The sequence below is a fragment of the Lemur catta genome, chromosome 15 (assembly GCF_020740605.2).
Source record: "Lemur catta isolate mLemCat1 chromosome 15, mLemCat1.pri, whole genome shotgun sequence".
Classification (NCBI taxonomy): Eukaryota; Metazoa; Chordata; class Mammalia; order Primates; family Lemuridae; genus Lemur; species Lemur catta.
Genome location: NC_059142.1, coordinates 57423279 through 57440035, shown reverse-complemented (window position 1 = coordinate 57440035; position 16757 = coordinate 57423279). Strand labels below are relative to the sequence as shown.

The 16757-nt window shown below is 54.3% G+C and overlaps 1 protein-coding gene across 22 annotated transcripts in view; it reads left to right on the top strand.

The window, feature by feature from the left end:
• Positions 1-886: 886 nt before the first annotated feature.
• The window catches only part of B3GNTL1 (UDP-GlcNAc:betaGal beta-1,3-N-acetylglucosaminyltransferase like 1), a 62810-nt gene continuing 46939 nt past the window's right edge, over positions 887-16757 (top strand). For 20 of the 22 annotated variants that reach the window (XR_006728888.1, XR_006728887.1, XR_006728881.1 and 17 more), the window contains exons 1-4: positions 887-953; positions 3062-3178; positions 3277-3376; positions 6260-6324. Coding sequence is in view for 9 of the 22 variants with exons in the window: in XM_045525808.1 (XP_045381764.1) it covers positions 909-953; positions 3062-3178; positions 3277-3376; positions 6260-6324 (327 nt within the window). In the remaining 13 variants the exon portion in view is untranslated. Of the gene's footprint in view, positions 954-1709; positions 1863-2433; positions 2832-3061; positions 3179-3276; positions 3377-6259; positions 6325-16757 lie in introns of those variants that run through there. The other 2 variants (XR_006728885.1, XR_006728884.1) reach the window with 2 other exon arrangements.

The window sequence follows — 16757 nt, the reverse complement described above, 5'->3', positions numbered from 1 at the left end:
TGGGCAGCAAAGGATTTGTCCTGGAAGTGACGCTTATAGATATGCTCAGCGAGCCTCACGGTGCCCCCTGAACCCTCCCTGTGGGGCATCCCACGAGTGTCACAACCGCAGAGGACAGTCCCTCGTAGGGGACAGTCCCTCGCAGAGACGAGTCCCCTCGCAGAGGACAGTCCCTCGCAGAGGACAGTCCCTCGTAGGGGACAGTCCCTCGCAGAGACGAGTCCCTCGCAGAGGACAGTCCCTCGCGGAGGACAGTCCCTCGCTGCCGCCCAGGGCCGCGGGCGAGCGGGCTCCGGGGCACACAGCCATCAGCGGGGCAGCCGCCCGGAAGCGCCGCAGGAACGGAGCGGGCGCCCCCGTGGGCGCAGCCCCGCCGGTTGGGGGTCTCGGGCGTCTCGCGGCCCCGCGGGAAGTTCCGTCCCTGGGAGGGAGCGGCTGCGCGGACGAGCCCCGGCCCGGAGCCGCGCTCAGTGCGGTCCTCGCCGGGCTGCGGGGACGCGCGGCGGGGCCCCCCAGGGCTGCGCAAAGGCGCCCGGCGTCTCCTCGTCCCCCAGGGCCGGGCGGTCGCCGCTCGGACGAAACGCGGCGCCTCTGACGGCCGCACGGCGACCCCCGCCCTCCGCGCCGCCGCAGCGCGCACACCGGCTGGCGGAGGCCTCGCGGCGCGGGGCCGCGCGGAGGCGCAGAGAAGCGACCCGGGACACGCGACCCGCCCCGGTCAAAGGCAAGGGCGGGAGCTCGGCGCCCGCCGCGCGCACTTCCGGGTGCGGGAGGCCCCGCCCCCTGCGCCGAGGGGAGGGGCCCGGCCGCCGCCCCGCCTCCTGGAGCCGCCGCGCACGCGCCGTGGGCCAGGCGGCCGGGACGCGCGCAGCCGCGCCGAGGGGGGGGCGGGGCGAGGAGCGCGCGCCATGCAGGCTGCGGGGGACCCCGCGCCCGGCCCCGGGCCCCGCGTGGTAGGTGCGGGGCGGCCGCTCGCCCCTCCTCGCCTGCGTCGCCGCCCTCCTCCCCCTCCTCCCCCTCGTCCGCTCCTGCCCCGCCCGGGTCTCCCTCCGCCTCCGCCTCCCGCGCCGGTGTCGGGGCGCCGGCGGGACGCGAGTGCCACGCGGAAGGCGTCCCGTGGGGCTCGGGGGTGCCGCGCGGCCGCGCGTGGCCGGGGGGCTTCAGGGCAGGTGGCTCCGCCTGGGCACGTCGCCGCGGGTGCCCCGGCTCGGAGCGCCCCTGCCCCGTTCGCCCGCGGGTGTGGGCGCGACGGCCTTGCGGGGCCCGGGTGGGCTGCGGCCGCCTGCCCTGCGCCCCGGCCCCGCCTGGCCCCGCGTCCCCGCCCCGCCCCCGCCCCCCAGCCCCGCGCCCCGGCCCCGCACCCCCCGACCCCCCGCATCCCCGACCCCCCGCACCTCCGGCCCCGCCCGGCCCCGCGCCCCCCGCCCCGCCCCCCCAGCCCCGCTCCCCCCGCCCCGGTGCTGCGTCCCCCCGCGCCCCCCCGCGCCCCCCGCCCCGGTGCTGCGTCCCCCCGCGCCCCCCGCGTCCCCGCCCGGCCCCCGCCCCCCAGCCCCGCGCCCCGGCCCCGCACCCCCGACCCCCCGCATCCCCGACCCCGCCCGGCCCCGCGCCCCCCGCCCCGGTGCTGCGTCCCCCCGCGCCCCCCGCGCCCCCCGCCCCGGTGCTGCGTCCCCCCGCGCCCCCCGCGCCCCCCGCCCCGGCCCCCCAGCCCCGCGTAGGCGGGAGCCCGGGCATCCGCAGCCGTGGGGAGCTGGACGCTGACACCGGAGCCACCTGAGCTGTGGTGGTGGCACCAGCGCAAAGGCTCGGCTCATCTGTTCTTCGTGCCGGTGTCACTAACACTGGGACAGAGGTTGATCAGGGTCTGTCTGTGACGGAAACTCACATTATGTTTGGTGCTGGAGAGCTTGGAAAAAATACTCTCTCCTTTTCCTTTAAAAGTAAATCCAAAGTAAAGTAAATACGTAAAGAAATGAGGGAACTTTCATAGAACTAAGAAGTCCAGGAGGGAAATACCACTGCTGGGTCAGAGCCTCAGAGTGAGGCTTCGCTTGGAGAGAGCCGGACTGAATTACCTTTTGAACAGTCATGTCCATGAGCTTTTCATAACCGTTTGAATTTAGTATTAAAGAATACCTATAGTATGTAGAGATGGACCACACACATGTACACAGACACACGTGTGTTTGTATAGATGTGCATATGTGTACACACACACACCTGGCTGGCCTGTGTTTTTATTTTCTTGTTTAGGAATTTGCCCACTTTTCTTCAGTAGGGTATGAAGTCAGGGTGGGGGCGGACTGTCACTTGTCTGGATATTCTGTATCACCTAACATAATGTGTGAGTTTAAGACAATTCCTGTAATCAGTTACTCTGTTGATAGTCAAGTACCACTGGTTTTACTCCACACCACTCTAGACATTTTTGTTTTAGTCTTGGGCTCCATGGGAAGAGGCAATGCTGGCGCCAGACCAGACCTACTAAGTGTAGTACAAGGGATGGTCTCATGTCCTGTCTTCTCAGCCTGGTCCTTCGAACAACTACCCCCCCCCATACTTTGTTAGAGCATTGTGTAGGAGGCTGCTTCAAGGGGTTACTTTGTTGTAGTTTGCTGAAATGCTTATTGCACCGAGAAAATGACCAGTTATTTTCATGAGTGGGTTGGAAGATACACAGATGCGTGTTTCAACCAAAATGACAATGTTCTGACTAGTGCTTGGGGAGCACATGAGTGTACCATTGAATCAGGCACAATTTTGATGCCTTTCAGATTGTTTCTCCCTTTCAGAAGCACAGGGAAGACCAATTCAGGGAAATCTAAGACACGGTAAATCTTAGGGAATAAAACAGGGTTAAGAGCTGGGAGGGAAGGAATAGACGCCTTTTGTTTGTCAGAGAATGTGGTTTCGTTGGAGGCCTTATTCTGCACTATTCTGTGAACCAGGCCTTGCCATTTGAAAATGAGCATTGTGTGGATGGGGAGGGGAAGTACCTTAGAGTAGTGGGAAGGGAATTGAGTTTTCACACTCCTATTACTCCCTTTCTTTTGAATTCCAGTCCATCATCCTCCCAGTCCACAATGCTGAACCGTGGTTGGACGAGTGCTTGAATTCTGTTTTGCAACAGGACTTTGAAGGCACCATGGAGCTCTCTGTATTTAACGATGCCAGCAAGGTATTCATGAACTTTCTCCTGGGTGATTCAGCCCCAGTATAAGTCATGTCTGACTGTTCTGAGGGAATTTTCCTAACCTGCCAACCCCATGCTTTCAGGACAAGTCTGGGACTATCATTGAAAAATGGAAAGTGAAGCTAGAAGCTTCTGGTATCCTTGTGGTCATTGGAGGGCACGATTCTCCTTCTCCCCGGGGAGGTAAGTAAATGTGTTTAGTTGATTAAACTATAATTTGTGGTTTCTTACCAACTTACGTACTTAAATAGTTTTGCACTGTTCAAATACTGGGGAAAAAGTATCCTGGTGATAAGTAGGTTTACCACTTATTCAGAACCTACTAGACCCAAATTCCTTATTTTTGGTAAGGATTTGTTGCTGTGGTCGAATGTTTGTGTCCCCTTCCAAATTCACATGTTGAAACCTAACCCCCAATGTGATGGTGTTAGGAGGTGGGGACTTGGGAGGTGGTTCGGTCATGAGCCTGAAACCTCAGGCATGAGATTAGTGCCTTTATAAATAAAGTCCCAGAGAGCTCTCTCACCCCTAGGAACTAGGAAGGGGGTCCTCACCAGATACTGAATCTGCCAGTGCCTTGATCTTGGACTCCTTAGTTTCCAGAACTGTGAGAAATAAATTTCTGTTGTTTATAAGCCGCTCAGTCTGTGGTATTCTGTTACGGCACACAGATTATTCCAGCCCTAGGAAACCGCTAGTCTACTTTCTGTCCTTGTGGATTTGCTTATTCTGGACATTTCATTTAAATGGTATCATGTAATATGTGCTCTTTTGTAACTGGTTTTCATGTAGCGTAATGTTTTAAGGTTCGTCTATGTTATAGCATATATCAGTACTTCATTTTTTTAATGGGAGAATAATGTTCACTGTATGTGTACACCACATTTTGTTTATCCGTTCATCAGTTGGTGGACAATTGGATGGTTCTGTTCTTTGGCTAAAGTGAACAGTGCTGGTGTGAACATTTGTGTACAAGCCTTTGTTTGAACATTGGTTTTTCAAACCCTTCGGGTATATACCTTGGAGTGGAATTCCTGGGTCATGTTGTAATTCTGTGTTTAACATATTGAGCTGCCAAACTGCTTTCCACCGGGGCTGCACTGTTTCACAACCCCACCAGCACTGTGAGAAGGTTCCAGGTTCTCCATATCCTCGTCAACACTTGTTATTTTCTATTTTGGGGGGTTTTTTTTATAGCCATGCCAGTGGGTATGAAGTGTATCTCATTGGAGTTTTGATTTGTACTTTTCCCTGTTGACTAACGTTGTTGAGCATGTTTTCATATGCTCTTTGGCCATTTGTGTGTCATCTTTGGAGAAATAGCTATTCAAATCTGTTGGCCGTTTTTTAATTGGGTTGCTTGTTTTTTCATTGTTGAGTTGTAAGAGCTCTTTACATATTTTGGATATTAGAGCTTTATTGGATATAATTTGCAAACATTTTCTCCCATCATTTGAGTTCTCTCTTTACTCACTTGAGAGTGTCCTTTGATGCACAGAAGTTTGTGATGTTGATGAAGATGAAATCCGTCTCGTCTGTTTTTTTCCTGTGGCATGTGCTTTTGGTGTCATATCTAAGAAACCATTACCAAATGGAGGTCATGAAGATTAACCCGTGTGTTTTCTTCAAAGAGTTTTATACTTTTAGCTCTTACATTTAGGTCTTTCATCCCTTTTGAGTTAATTTTTATCTATGGTGGGAGGTAAGGGTCCAACTTCATTCTTTTGTAGGTAGATATTCAGTTGTTACAATTTGTTTAAGAGAATATTTTTTGATTGTCAAAAATCAATTAACCTGGCTCATGCCTGTAATCCTAGCACTTTGGGAGGCTGAGGTGGGAGGATCTCTCAAGCCCAAGAGTTTGAGGTTGCAGTGAGATACGATGATGCCACTGCACTCTAGGCTGGGCAACAGAGTGGACTCTGTCTCAAAAAAAAAAAAAAAAAAAAATGAAAAGAAAATCAATTTGCTGGGCACAGTGGCTCATGCCTGTAATCTTAGCACTTTGGGAGGCTGAGGCAGGAGGATCGCTTGAGCTCAGAAGTTCGAGACCAGCCTAAGTAAGAGTGTCTCTACAAAAAAACAGAAAAAATTAGCTGGGCATGGGGTTATGCACCTATAGTCCCAGCCACCTGGGAGACTGATACAGGAGGATTGCTTGAGCCTGGAAGCTTGAGGTTGCAGTGAGCTATGATGATGCCACTGTATCTCTAGTTGGTGCAACAGAGGGAGACTCTGTCTCAAAAAAAAAAAAAAAATCAATTAACTGTAAATGGATCGGTTTACTCCTGGACTCAGTTCTATTTCCTTGGTCTCTGTGTCTATCCTTATGCTTGTACCACATTGTTTTGATTACTGTAGCTTTATGATAAGTTTTTGTGAATTGTTTTCTTAATTTCCTTTGAGATTGCTCATTTCTAGTGGATAAACAACTGGTTTTTCTTAGTGCTGATACTGTTTCATACAACTTGCTAAACTTGTTTATTAGCTCTAATACTTTGTTTTAGCTTTGCTTTTTTTTTGAGACAGAGTCTCACTCTGTTGCCCGGGCTAGAGTGTCGTGGCGTCAGCCTAGCTCACAGCAACCTCAAACTCCTGGGCTCAAGCGATCCTCCTGCCCCATCCTCCCGAGTAGCTGGGACTACAGGCATGTGCCACCACGTCCGGCTAATTTTTTCTGATATTTTTAGTTGTCTGGTTACTTTCTTTCTATTTTTTAGTAGAGACAGGGTCTTGCTCTTGCTCAGGCTAGTCTCGAATTTCTGACCTTGAATGATCCTCCCGCCTCGGCCTCCCAGAGTGCTAGGATTACAGGCGTGAGCCACCATGCCCGGCCTACCGTGGGCAGTGCCGGGGGGACGGTGCCGCCTGCCGGGGTGCTCCTGGCTGCTGCTCCGCGTGGGCCGGCCCCTCCCACTGACTCCCTTTCATCCCTTTGAAAGCCGAGCCAAGCTTCTGTGCACAGTGGTCCCAGCTTTCTTGTATAGCATGTGGAATGCACAGCGTTGTGGAAGGATGCTGCTGGAAACTGAATTATAAGAGTTTTTCTCTTCTTTTTTTTAACAGTCGGATATTCTAAGAATCAAGCGATAGCACAGAGCTCAGGGTCTTACCTTTGCTTTTTGGATTCAGTAAGTAACTCTTTCTTTTGTTTATAATGTATATAAATGTCGGTTGAATAATTAAATGCTTGTGTATTTTAGTGTGGTTCTTAAACCATTTTCTAATATGTTATGATCATACTTAAAAGTTAAGGTTGATAGGTTGTGGCTGTTTAATTGCTGTCGCACTTAGTTAATCATAAATAAGATTATATAAAAATGTAAAATTTCTCAGCAGAGAATAATATAAAGAAATGAAGATAAGCTAGGTCAATATTGGCAAATATACTTAAAGGATTAATAACCTTAACTAGAAATAATTCGTAGAAGTTGGCAAGAAAATAATGTGGGAAAACATGCACAGGGCAGGTGAGAGGTCAGGTGTGGGCGTGAGGGCCACAAATGAACTTTTCTAAAAATTTAAATCATTCATCATCAAATACAGATTAAGTTAGTGAGACGCTGTTAAAACTCAAATTAATAATGTTTTTAAAACATGTCGATACTCAGCGTTTTGGGAAGTGTAAGTGGGCACAGTGCGGTGACACACAACACAAAACGGTGTGATTTCGTTCCGTGTAACAAGAACCGTAAAAACGCTCTATGCCCTGATGCCTAAATCTCATTCTGGGTCTCTCTGAGGAAGACTTGTGTACAAAGAAGCTTCAGGTTGTTTATTAGGATGGAAAATTAGAAACAAGTTACTATGAGCTGGTGGAGTCTTAGTGAGGAAAATTGTGGAAGGTCTCTACGAGGGAACCACGGAATGTTCACAGAGAATTTTTAATAACAGGATAAATGATTGCAATGGGCGAAAAGAGAACATAAAGTTGCTTGTGTGGTCTGTGCCTAACTGTGGAACGTCCTTTTATTACTTTGAAATAAACCGTAAGGCGTCTGTGCCCCTGCGGGCCGGGAGGGCTCCCAGGGCTGCGCTGCTGGGGGTTGGGGGCCGTGTGTCCCCCGGTCGGCCTGTCCGGGCTCTGCTCGTGCCCACCGGGTTCCCGTGGGAACCACCTTCTCCGCTCGGCAACCCAGCTCTCATCCTCGACTCCCAGGACCCTCGGTAGAGGGCTCGGTGTGGGGGGGTTGGGGGTACGTGCCTGCGTGTGTGGACAGGTGGCACCGCAGGGGACAGCCCCGCTGCCCGGGCACCAGGCCTGGCTCCCTGTGCGGCTGCCTCAGGCACTTTCCTCTCTGCTCTTTCCTTCTTGGACCAAAATGCCTCAGATTTCCCAGTTTTCTTACACAGAACATGCAGCCTTCCTCCCTTCTCTGGGCACGTCTTCACACTCAGATGATCCACCTGACACTTTCGTGCACAAAGACAGAGCCCACCAAAGACAGCCGGGCCCGCTGCGCCGAAAGTTGTGCTTTTGGTTGCCTTTGGGTGACGGGATCATGGCGATTTTCTTTTTTTCTGTTTAGGATTGTTTTTTTCTGACGTGTTTTGCAGTAATCTTGTGTCACTCTCTGCTGACAACAGCGGCAACACAATCCGAGTTTGTGACTGGCAGGTTACACCCCGTCCACAGGGGTTTTAAGGTCTGCGTGGGACCACGTCTCGGTCTCGGCTGAAAGGAAAGAGGAAATGCTGAGTCGCCCCTGTTTCTCCACGGTCTCTGTCGCCTTCTTTGCTCACGGAAGGGCAGGAAGGAAAGGCAGGCGGACGTGGAGATGTGGGGGGACGTGGAATTGAAAATTTGTAGGGTAAAGGTATTTTATTTTTTTTTACAGACAGAGTCTCACTCTGTCACCCGGGCTAGAGTGCCGTGTCATCAGCCTAGCTCACAGCAACCTCAGACTCCTGGGCTTAAGTGATCCTCCGGCTTCAGCCTCCCGAGTAGCTGGGACTACAGGCATGCGTCACCATGCCTGGCTAATTTTTTCTATGTATTTTTAGTTGTCCCGATCATTTCTTTCTATTTTTTTGGTAGAGATGGGGTCTCGCTCTTGCTGAGGCTGGTCTCAAACTCCTGACCTCCAGTGATCCTCCCGCCTTGGCCTCCCAGAGTGCTGGGATTAGAGCCGTGAGCCACCGCGCCTGGCCGGGGGAAAGGTATTATTAACCTGAAAAGAACCTGTCAGCCTGAGTGACAGAATGAGACCCTGTCTGAAAAAAAAAGGGACTCTGTGCTGTGCAACCTCCCTGTCAGGTGTGGGAGTTCCGGTTGCTCCGCCTGCTCATTTACAGCGACGCCGTCAGTCTGGGCTTCGCTGGTTCCAGCACAGGATCCCCAACCTTTGTGGCACCAGGGACCCGTTTCCCCAAAGACAGTTTTCCACACCCTGGGTGGGGGGGATGGTTTGGGACGATTCGAGCCCATGACATTTCCTGTGCGGTCAGACCTCTCTGCTGAGGATGGTCTGTGTTTGCAGCCGCTCCCCAGTGCCGGCATCGTGGCCTCGGCTGCACCGCGGATGGATCATCGGGGGTTAGATTCTCATAAGGAGCCGCAACCCGGATCCCTGCCATGCACGGTTTGCAGCAGGGTTCTCGCTCCTGTGGGAATCTCATGCCCCCGCTGAGCTGACAGGAGGCGGAGCGAGTGATGGGGAGCAGCTGTCAACACAGACGAAGCTTCGTCACCTCCTGCTGTGCGGCCGGTGCCTGACGGGCCACAGACGGTGCCAGTCCGCGGCCCAGGGGTTGGGGACCACAGTGCTAGCAGATGTGACATGTATCCCACTGTGTTTTAATCGACATTTCCCTGGTGGCTGGTTATGTTGAGCGCCTTTTCATAAATCTTTTGTGAAATGCCCAAATCTTTTGCCTTTAAAAAATTGCGTTATCTATCTTATTATTAATGAGTTGCAAGAGTTATATATTCTGGATGGAAGTCCTTGTCAGATGTGTGGATTCTGATTATTTTCTCTAAGTGGCTTCCTTTTCCTATTTTAATGGCGTCTTTTGATGTGCAGAAATTTTTAGCATTGATGAAGTCTAATTTATTGATTTTTTTTCTTTCATAGTTAAATGTTTTTCCTAAGAAATCTTTGCTTACCCTGAAGGAGAATTTATTTTCTTATATTTTCTTCTAGTGGCTTACAGTTTTTACTTTTATATTTAGATCTCTTATCTATCTCAAATTAATTTCTTTTTTGTTTTCAAATTAAGTTCTTTGTACATGGTGTGGAGTAAATGTCAAAGCTAATTTTTTTCATGTGGATATTCGGTTCTAGCACCTGGCGTTGAAGAGTCTTTCTTTTCTCTGTGGAATGGTGCAGATGCCTTTGTTGAAAACCAGTTGTTGTGTCCGTGCGGGTTTATTTCCAGGCTGTTCTGTTGGTCGCCTGCAGTCCCTAGTGCTCTGCCGTGTGGCTCCCCGAGCAAACACACCGCACTTGTTCATCGCTCTCCTGTCGGTGGGCGGCGAGCGGCTTTCAGGTGTTCGGTTTTGTGGACGGTGCTGCCGTAAACCTCCTGCACTGGCGTCCGCTGTGCAGGCAGGAGCTGCTCTAGGGTTTGCGCCTGGAGCCGGAGCCGCCAGGTCACGGGCAGGAGGAGGGGGAGGCCGCAGGCCCTGCGCTCGCTCTGCGGCCGGGTGGTCTGCAGATCCAGAACCTTCCCAGCACCTGATGTCATCGGGCTTTTACACTCCGCCAGCTGAGCGAGGTGAGCAGCCTCTTGGTGCTTGGCATCTCGGGAAACGAGTTTGCATCTTTTTGCCCATTTCTCGTCTTCCTTTAAAACTGTCACGACTCAGAAAAGTTTCAAGGATGGTGCAAAGAGCTTTTTGTTTTCCCTGAGGCATTTGTGAGCAGGCTGCACGCCTGGCGTGTGCTGCCCTGGCCCGTGGCGTGTTTCCTGCAGCCACAGCGTGGCCCTCACAACACGCCGTGCCCGTGGTCCCAGGTGCGTGTGGTTGCCGTGTCTCTTTCACCTGCTCCAGTCTGCAAACGCCTCAGCCCTCCTCGCCTCTCCTCCTCTTGGGGAGGATCCCGGGGCCCCTCTTCTGTAGAATGCTCTAGAACTGGAGTGGTCTGGTGTTTCCCTGTGGCGCTGTCGGGTCTCACGTCCCCACCCAGAGCAGCTCAGAGGGGATGCTCGTTCTTGCTCCTTCCTCCGGCACCTGTGGCTTCAGTCTGCTCAAAGAGGGAACATGTAGCTTCAGTTCTGGAAGCTCCGTGCCTGTTCCAGAGATCCCGGGAGGGGGGACTCCCTCGCACCCCAGGCAGCGTGAGGATGCCAGGTGGGTCCCCACCGAATCTGCTGGACGCCACGGCTGGCAGGTGCTCGTGTCCCAGCTCTCGTGCGCAGTCTCCTGAGGCCTGGCCCCTCCTGGGGGTGTCGGTCTGTGGGAGCGGGCCAGGCCCCCCTGCGTGTGCTTGGCTGGGAGAAGGTGGTTGTGGTCGTCAGCGAGGTGGAGGGTGTCGGCACGGCACGGTGTGGGGAGGACAGAGTCCAGAGAGTGAGCATAGGCTGTGCTGACATGGAGCATTTGCCGTGAGTGGGGAGGGGACACACGAGGCCCCTGCTGGGCTGAGGTGGCACAGTGGCTGGTCCTGCCACCCGGGTGAGACCTGCGGGCCTTATGTGGCATCCGCGTAGATTTCCACGGGCGCCCAGCCTGTCCCTGCCCTGGCGCTCTCTCTCTCTCTCTCTCTCTCTCTCGCTCTGTCGGTGGCTGACGCCGCAGCTGGTGCCAGGGACACGCGGGGAACAGCCCAGACCGGGGGAGTGAGACCCGTGGTTTCCGGGCCACCCCGGGGCCCACAGCCCCCGCGGCCCCGGCGTCAGATCTGCCGTGGCCTTTGTCGCCTCCAGCGGCCATCTGTCCCTGGCAGTGTCAGCTCAGGCGGGGATGATGCTTTCCCGGGTGTTTGGGGCTCTGGGTCCGTGACCAGCAAGGGCAGGAATCGGGGGGCATTTGCTACACAGGTGGGTGGAGTTTGGATTTGTGTGTTCAGGTTCTTAGTTACGTTAGATTGAACCAGATAGTTCTGTGGGCTCGTCTGGGGAGCCAGCCGTCTTTCTGGAAATTATTTCCGTGGAAAACGATGTTCTGAGTTCCTTGGTTGGCCTGTGTACACACGAACCTTCAGAACCCGCGTGTGTGATGCGGCTCTTCAGACGACTGTGATCGCTTAGCAAGCTCCCAGCGTGATGCTGCCTGGGAGCCAGTGAGCACCTTTCCGGAAAGGTCACAGGCCCTTCCAGATGACGGCGTCACTGTCGGTCCTGGTTCCTGCAGGCGGCGAATTCGAGAACAGCCGCATGAGAGACGGGCTCTCCCGGCGGGTCCCTCATCCCGGGCTGTGCCCGGCAGTGACGTTCCAGGAGAGCAGGCAGCGGGGTCCCTGCCTTCTCGAGGGCTGGGTGCCCGGGTCTCAGGGGCAGTGGCCGGGACTGTCACACGGGGCTTAGCCGGAAGGAGCACTCGTGCCGAGTGGACTGGCGCTGTCCGGAGGAGGGAGCTCGGGGCCATCATGTCTCCGAAATTCCCACCTGGGGGAGGATGTCTGTGGCCTTTCCTAAAAAGAAAAGTATTTGCCGAGCTTAGAGGAACGCTGTTTCCATTTGTTTGGATCCGCTTTGATTCTTTCACCAGCATTCTGTGATTCTCAGGAGACAGATCGTGTAGCTGTTCTGTCGAGTTTGCGCCCATCCCTCCAGCTTCCTTTGGCGCGGGCATGGACGGGCGTCGTGTTTCCATTTCTGCGTCCACGTCGGCCCTATGAGTGCGTGGAGATGGGTGGGTTCTGCGTGTTGATCTTGAGTCCTGTGACCCTGCAGAACTTACCAGTTCTGGGGTGTTTTTTGTAGAGCGCTTGGGATTTTCTGTGTGGACATTCACGTCACCTGCCAATAGGGCCAGTTCCGTGTCTTCCCAACGGAGCCGTGTTGCGCTGCCTGGAGCCCCCAGCACCGGCCCGGTCACAGTGGCCGTACCGACCCCGCCCAGCCGGACGAGCGTCGGCCTCTCCCCGCGGGCTGTGCCAGCTGTAGGGCATTTGAACACCGGTGCCATTTATCCAGTTTAGGGAGTTCTCTCTTAGTAACTTGGTGAGAGTTTTTGCCATAAATAGGTGTTATATTTTGTCAAATGCTTTTCCTGTATCAGTTGAGCTTTGTTGGTTGTAGAAATGTTTGTTACTGAACATCTATAAGATTTTTCCCCCATATTCTTGGAGTTTAGGAATTTTTCTGTGTGTGTCAAGGAGCTTGGTAGGCCCTTTCAAAGTATAGACTCGAGTTTTTTTTTTTATTGAGATAAATTTTTCTGTACTAGCTCATTTCTTCTTTTTTTTTTTAAACTTTTCTCCTTTTGAGATTCCTTATGTCTGCGTGTTGGTCTCACCATTTGCGCATTTCCCCTGGATTTCCGTTCTCTGCAGTTTTGCATTTTGCAGTTGACCTTCCAGTTCACTCTTCGTCGTCCACGAGCTGTGACCACCACTGTCTCAGTCCCTGCATTTCAGCGGCAGAGCTCAAGCCCTGGCCTGGGCGCCTTTCCGTTCAGTGCTGGGAGCTCTCCACAACCCTCTTCTGTCTGCAGTGGCTCCGAGGCCACCGTCACTCTGCTTCCTGGGTCCCCTCAGAGGTGTTCACAGTTGACTGTGTGTGTTTATGGCTCTCCGCTCCCTCGGAGCTCAGGGGGCTGCCAGGGTGCTGTGGCAGGTGTGTGCAGCAGTGGCCTTCGATCTGCAGGTAGTGGCCTCTGTTGGGCCTGGGGAGAGGCCTGGCTTCCAAGCGTCCGTGGTTTCCGGGTTCTCTCCCCGCCTCTGGGTGAAGAGAAGCTGACTGGGTGGGTTCCTCCTCCTCCTTCTGGCAGAGATTCGCTTCTGTGCCAAGGCCGTCCGTGTTTCCTGGTCGGGTCGGTTCTCCGGACAGTCCCACCTTTTCCCTGCAAGCAGGTAGCCCGTTCATTCCTAATGGGCCTGGGCGTCCCGTGACGCTCACGTGGAGATGGAGGGAGGTGACCGCGGGCTGCCAGGGTGCTCCTCCTCCTCCACCTGTCTCGTCACGTCCCAGGGCTCCCTGGGAGTTGCCGAGTGCTCTTGAAGGTGACTTGATTTCTGTTTAAGAAACTGTTTAGAAAAGCAAGAACAAAACACCAGCTCCGATGAGGACTCGATGTCTGAGTTAGAAACAGGCAGGGCCAGTCTGGAAGACAGTCCAGCCAGGGGCCGCTGCGGGTCTGTTGGCAGCAGGGAGACCCGTGTGCAGGACATTCGCTCTGAAGCGCAGCCCTGCCGGTAGGATCTGGGAGCTGTTGGTCTCTTCTCTCCTGGTTGTCCCGAGGGGGACGGCAGGAGTGTTTTGACATCTGCCACTGACAGATGGGTGGTTCCCAGCCTGTAGCTGCTGGGCCCAGGGAAGGTGGTGCCTTTGGCCGCCCCTGGCTGGGGTGTCCCGGACCCGGCACCCCGAGACCAGGCGGGACCTCGGTGGGGGCTCCTGTCCGGATCACCAGAGAGCCGCCTGGATGCCTCAGACGCACCTCTTAGCCAGGGCTGTCTTGAACCCTGTGTGTGGCTGCCCCACTTTTTTAACCTTTAGGTCTAACAGGAAATGCGGGGGCGCCAGGCCCCCGTGCAGGGCGTCCCCCCAACACCGCGCCCTCCGTCTCCAGTGTTCGACTTTGTTTTCTCTAGTGACAGAGGAGGAGCCAGCACAGCATCAGGAGGGGAGGAATGTCTTTTAAATAGCTAATTTGCAGATGACTGAAAAAACAGTTTCAAACCCTCTTGCTATTAAACATTTTGTCCAGCTGCTGCTAAGTGGAAATGTTGGCTGATGTGACTGTGAAGGTTTATGTCCTACCTTCCCCTCCGGCTCTTTGCCGCAGATGCGGGAGGTGGGGGGGATGGGCGGAGGAGGGAGGCTGAGCCCCCCCCCCCCCGGTGTTTGATGGGGACAGAACAGGAGACCTCGTGCTTCATGAGGGAGGTTTGAGAGCCAAGCCTTTGACCACAGGGTGTGGTGGTGACCAAGAGGTGACTGAGCAATGGTATTTCACTATATTTAGAGGAGCCACTGGTCGGTCACTTACTGACTGCAGATGTTACAGCTCAGTGAGGAGGTTGGCTTTCCTCATCCCTGTGTCACCTGCCACCTGATTCCTATGCCTGACGCGTTGGTTTTAGCTCAGAGTTGTTTAGAAAACAGTGCTGGTGTCAGCTACGGAGAATCTGCTCAGCTTAGGAAATAACTGAGCAGTGTTCGTGTGAGCTCAGGCCGGGGGACACACAGGGGACTCGTGCCTGCGCTGTCATTATTGCCGACTGTTGCTGGTTAGGTCCCTGTGTCATTGAGTCTGTCTTAGCTGGTGGTGGGAACTGCGTATGTTTCCATGTGACAGTGTCTATAATTTAGGTAACCTTCAAGTGTTTTCAAATTAAAGGTACTTTGCCTGGTTTTAAAAAGTCACATTTTTTCATTTTGTCTTCAACAATGTATCAAGAAATGGTAAACAAACATTCTTTGTCTATTAAAATAAACAGAAAATTCAGTTTCCTACAGAGAATTGTTTTAAAGATGTTGTCAGCTGACTCGAGTACGTGTTGGTGCTTCCGTGTGGCTTGCCGGTCTGTGGCCGTTTGCCTACCGGGCAGAGGCTGTTGGGCTGTTTGCAGAGCGACTGCCGGGCGGCTGAGCAGGGCCAGCGGGCAGGCCGGGGGCAGGTGGGACGGCCGGCGCCACCCGAGGCTCCTGCCCCCACACACCACTCCCTTCCTTTCCATTCTGTTCGTCTGCTGCTCTTTTCCAAGACAGAAATTATGGGCTGTGTTTAGACCCAAGGCCTGAAGTGGTTTTAGCTGGTTCAGGGCAGGGCCACAGGATGCCAGTGGTAAATGTTCCCAAAACGGTGCAGGTCGCGCTGACCAAAGAGCAGACATGCACTTGATTTGTGAGGCCGAGGGTCCCGCATTTTGAACTGGCAGCTGCAGAGCGGAGGAGCTGCCTGTGTAGACGCCGCTGCCTTTCTCTTTGCACCAAGAGAGATTCCTCGTTGTTAACACTGATGTTCAGAAAGGTTTTCCTTGAACAGAGGAAAAGCGAAATTATTTCAGGAATGGGCTGAGTGAGCCCAGGGAGGGCAACTCCACACTTCCAAAGGCACCTCCGGTCGGGTTCCTGCCGCTCCGCAGCCTGTGGCTCTGGGCCAGCTGCAGCCTCTGCTGAACTTGAGTATTTCGGGAGACTAACGCCCCACGGTAGTGAGCTTCTGAAACTTTTGTTTCCATAGAGTGTGTTCATTTTAAGGCTTAAGGAAGGCGGACGCCCTGGGTGTTTGCAGAACGCTGGTCCTGACTCACCGGCCAGCAGGGAGTGTGTTGAAAATGCAGATTTCTGAGCCCATGCCTGGGCTCACACCCCAGACCTCGCAGGCAGACTCTGAGTGATTGTTTTGTGACCTGTGCCAGGAAGCAGGGCCGCTGGCTGCCCCTGGGAGCCCCGCTCAGGTGTTGCTGCCCGGTCTGAGAGGGGCTGCGTGTGGGGGGCACCTGCACGTCTGTGCTCGGAGCACCGTGTCCCGAGGTGCTCAGCTGGGGACTTCGTCCCAGGAAGACCTGGACCCTCACCCACAGGGCCTCCCTGTCCCACCTCCCACGCCTCATCCAGCTCTTTCCTCTCGCCACACACTGCGGGATGATCCGTCCTCATTCCATGTCCCTTCCTGTGCCTCCCTGTTAAAGTGTGAGCTCCGTGAGCCCAGAGACACCGTCTCTCTTTGAAGTCCCAGAACCTCGCTGAAGGTTAGAGTCCAATGACATCGTGTTTCCTGTGTGTCTGGCTCAACCTAATGTCTGTGGACTGGCTGGGTGAATAACCGTGGCAAATTCAGTCCACGTACCCCACGTGGGATCTCTGGGTAACATCGGAACCTCAAATAGAAAACCTCGTGGTGGCAAAACATGTTTAAATAAAATTGCCTCGCTGAAGAGGTCGAGGGTGAGCTGCTGGCAAGGTGTGGATGTCGAGAGGGGATGGGGAGGGGGAGAGTGTCCTCTTGGTCTTGCTGAGAAGCCCGTGGAGAAAAGTCGGACAGTATGTTAGAAGTATTTGTTCTCTTTGCCACAAGCTGGGAGGCCGTGGTCAGCTCCAAAGTCAAACTGCCCAAGCCCATGCGAGGGTGAAGTTAGGGTTAGGGTTCGGGTTCTCTCTGGGCTGCCTGGATCCGTTTGGAACATGGGCAGCAAATGCCGAGGCTGCCACTGCCCTTCCGTGTGGATGGCTCTGGGTTTACTCAGTGCCAGGGCGGGGGGCTCAGCACAGACCCTGCCGTGAGAGCCGGGGCTGAGGCCTGGAGCCGCTGTAGAGCAGGGCGGGTGGGCAGAACGGGGCTCGTCCTCCCAAGGAGCAGCGACTGTGAGTTCCACTGCCCCGGCCCCTGGTCAGTCCACCATGTGTGCTGTGAGGGGAGACCCGGCGCTGGCAGTTTAGAGGGAAAAGAGGTTTATGTGGCTCAGTCTGCAGGCTGCACAAGAAGCATGGGGCCGGCATCGCATGTGGT